Source organism: Trachymyrmex septentrionalis, unplaced genomic scaffold (assembly GCF_001594115.1).
Source record: "Trachymyrmex septentrionalis isolate Tsep2-gDNA-1 unplaced genomic scaffold, Tsep1.0 C3607014, whole genome shotgun sequence".
Lineage (NCBI taxonomy): Eukaryota > Metazoa > Arthropoda > Insecta > Hymenoptera > Formicidae > Trachymyrmex > Trachymyrmex septentrionalis.
The window spans coordinates 1-1,437 of NW_017304001.1; the positions used below are offsets into that span (position 1 = coordinate 1).

Genomic DNA, 1,437 nt, shown 5'->3' on the forward strand with positions numbered 1-1,437 from the left:
TTTTTTTTTGTAAACGTTAATAATCTTTCGTTGCCAAAGATGAAATTGGCAAGTAAGAAAACGCCTGAAATGCCTTTTTCAGACAACACGCATTATCTACAAGACCTCTTTACGATGTTTTTTTAAGTATCATTTAGATATGTATGTACTTAATAAAACATCTTTATATTTTTATAACGTCTTTAGACATACATGTTGTATAGAAAAGGCATTTCAGGCGTTTTCTATTCACGATGCAAAATACAAACAAGTATACTCGAGAAACAAATATAATATATACGGAATAAAATACAATATATACGGAATGAAGGTCAATGTGTTACAAGAAATTCGGACTTTTCTTATAAGTTAGTATCACAGTTATAAGATTTTTTAACTTACATATCTACTTCGCAAACGCTTGTGGTGGTATCTGTCCACGTTTGAAAAACTCTTGGAAGGCAGCAATTGCACTGTCGTAGATCCACTGTGTTTCTTGTAAGCACTTTAAGCTCCATTCCAAATTCATATTTGTCTGCTGACTCAACATTAATGTCATCTGCTTCTTTACTTCATCATTGAGTTCCGTTGGTGCAGGTTTCGCTACTTCTGTGGAACTCAGCGTCTCCGTTTCTGGTTGAATTTGGGTATTCAACTGATTCAGTTGCTGGCGCAATTCCTTCAATTGCGCCTCAGATGGTTGACTAATATGCAATTGCTCATTTCGAATACAATATCCTTCACCTTCCGGAACGATTGTGAAGGTGCGATTGAAGTAGCGAATGAGCTCTTCCCTGTTATCGAGTTGTTGGAAGTAACCCGTTATCGTAATAAACATAATTGTTTGCTGTGGATAAATAAAAATAAATTATAAGTCTATCTTTGTCTCTTATATGTTTCCTTATCTCTTATATAATATGACACATTACAGTATATATGACCATGTAGCAATAAATAACTACTTACTGTAACAAGAGAAAGGTCCATGGTAAAAGTATTCAGCAAATGCCTTGTACGCGGCATTTCTGATATGAAAGATACTACAGGTAATCTACCCTGTTTCAAAAATTTCTGCCTTCTGACTGTATCATTGATTCTGAATAGGTTTCGATTCTCCAAGTAATATCCATTTAACCTGTAATAAAAATAATTTTGGTTAAACAATTTCCGATTGTATCATCACTTAATACTAAGAATATGAAGAATATATCCATAGCACAAGAACACTTTTAAAATCATTCTCTAGTCTTTTCTTATAATATAAGAACGTTTTTAAGAATAAATTTATATTAACATGTATAGAGACATTCCATTCTTTTCAAATTTTTTCACCATATAGATTTCCTTAATTTTCTAAAATAGCTTAAATCTTTTAAAAAGAAAAGTTTTAGATAATTTAATCGCGAACAAAATATGAGAAGTTTGAACTATATTCTTCATATAAAAAGTTAAAAAAAA

The 1,437-nt window shown here is 31.5% G+C and overlaps 1 protein-coding gene across 1 annotated transcript; it reads right to left on the reverse strand.

Moving 5' to 3' along the window:
• Window positions 1-6: 6 nt before the first annotated feature.
• On the reverse strand, window positions 7-1,128 carry LOC108748242 (nuclear RNA export factor 1-like; the record flags this gene model as incomplete). The annotated part of the gene is made up of 2 exons (XM_018486313.1): window positions 7-826; window positions 946-1,128. Coding segments are annotated over 2 exons (624 nt in total), but the record flags the coding sequence as incomplete, so codon positions are not given.
• Window positions 1,129-1,437: the final 309 nt, after the last annotated feature.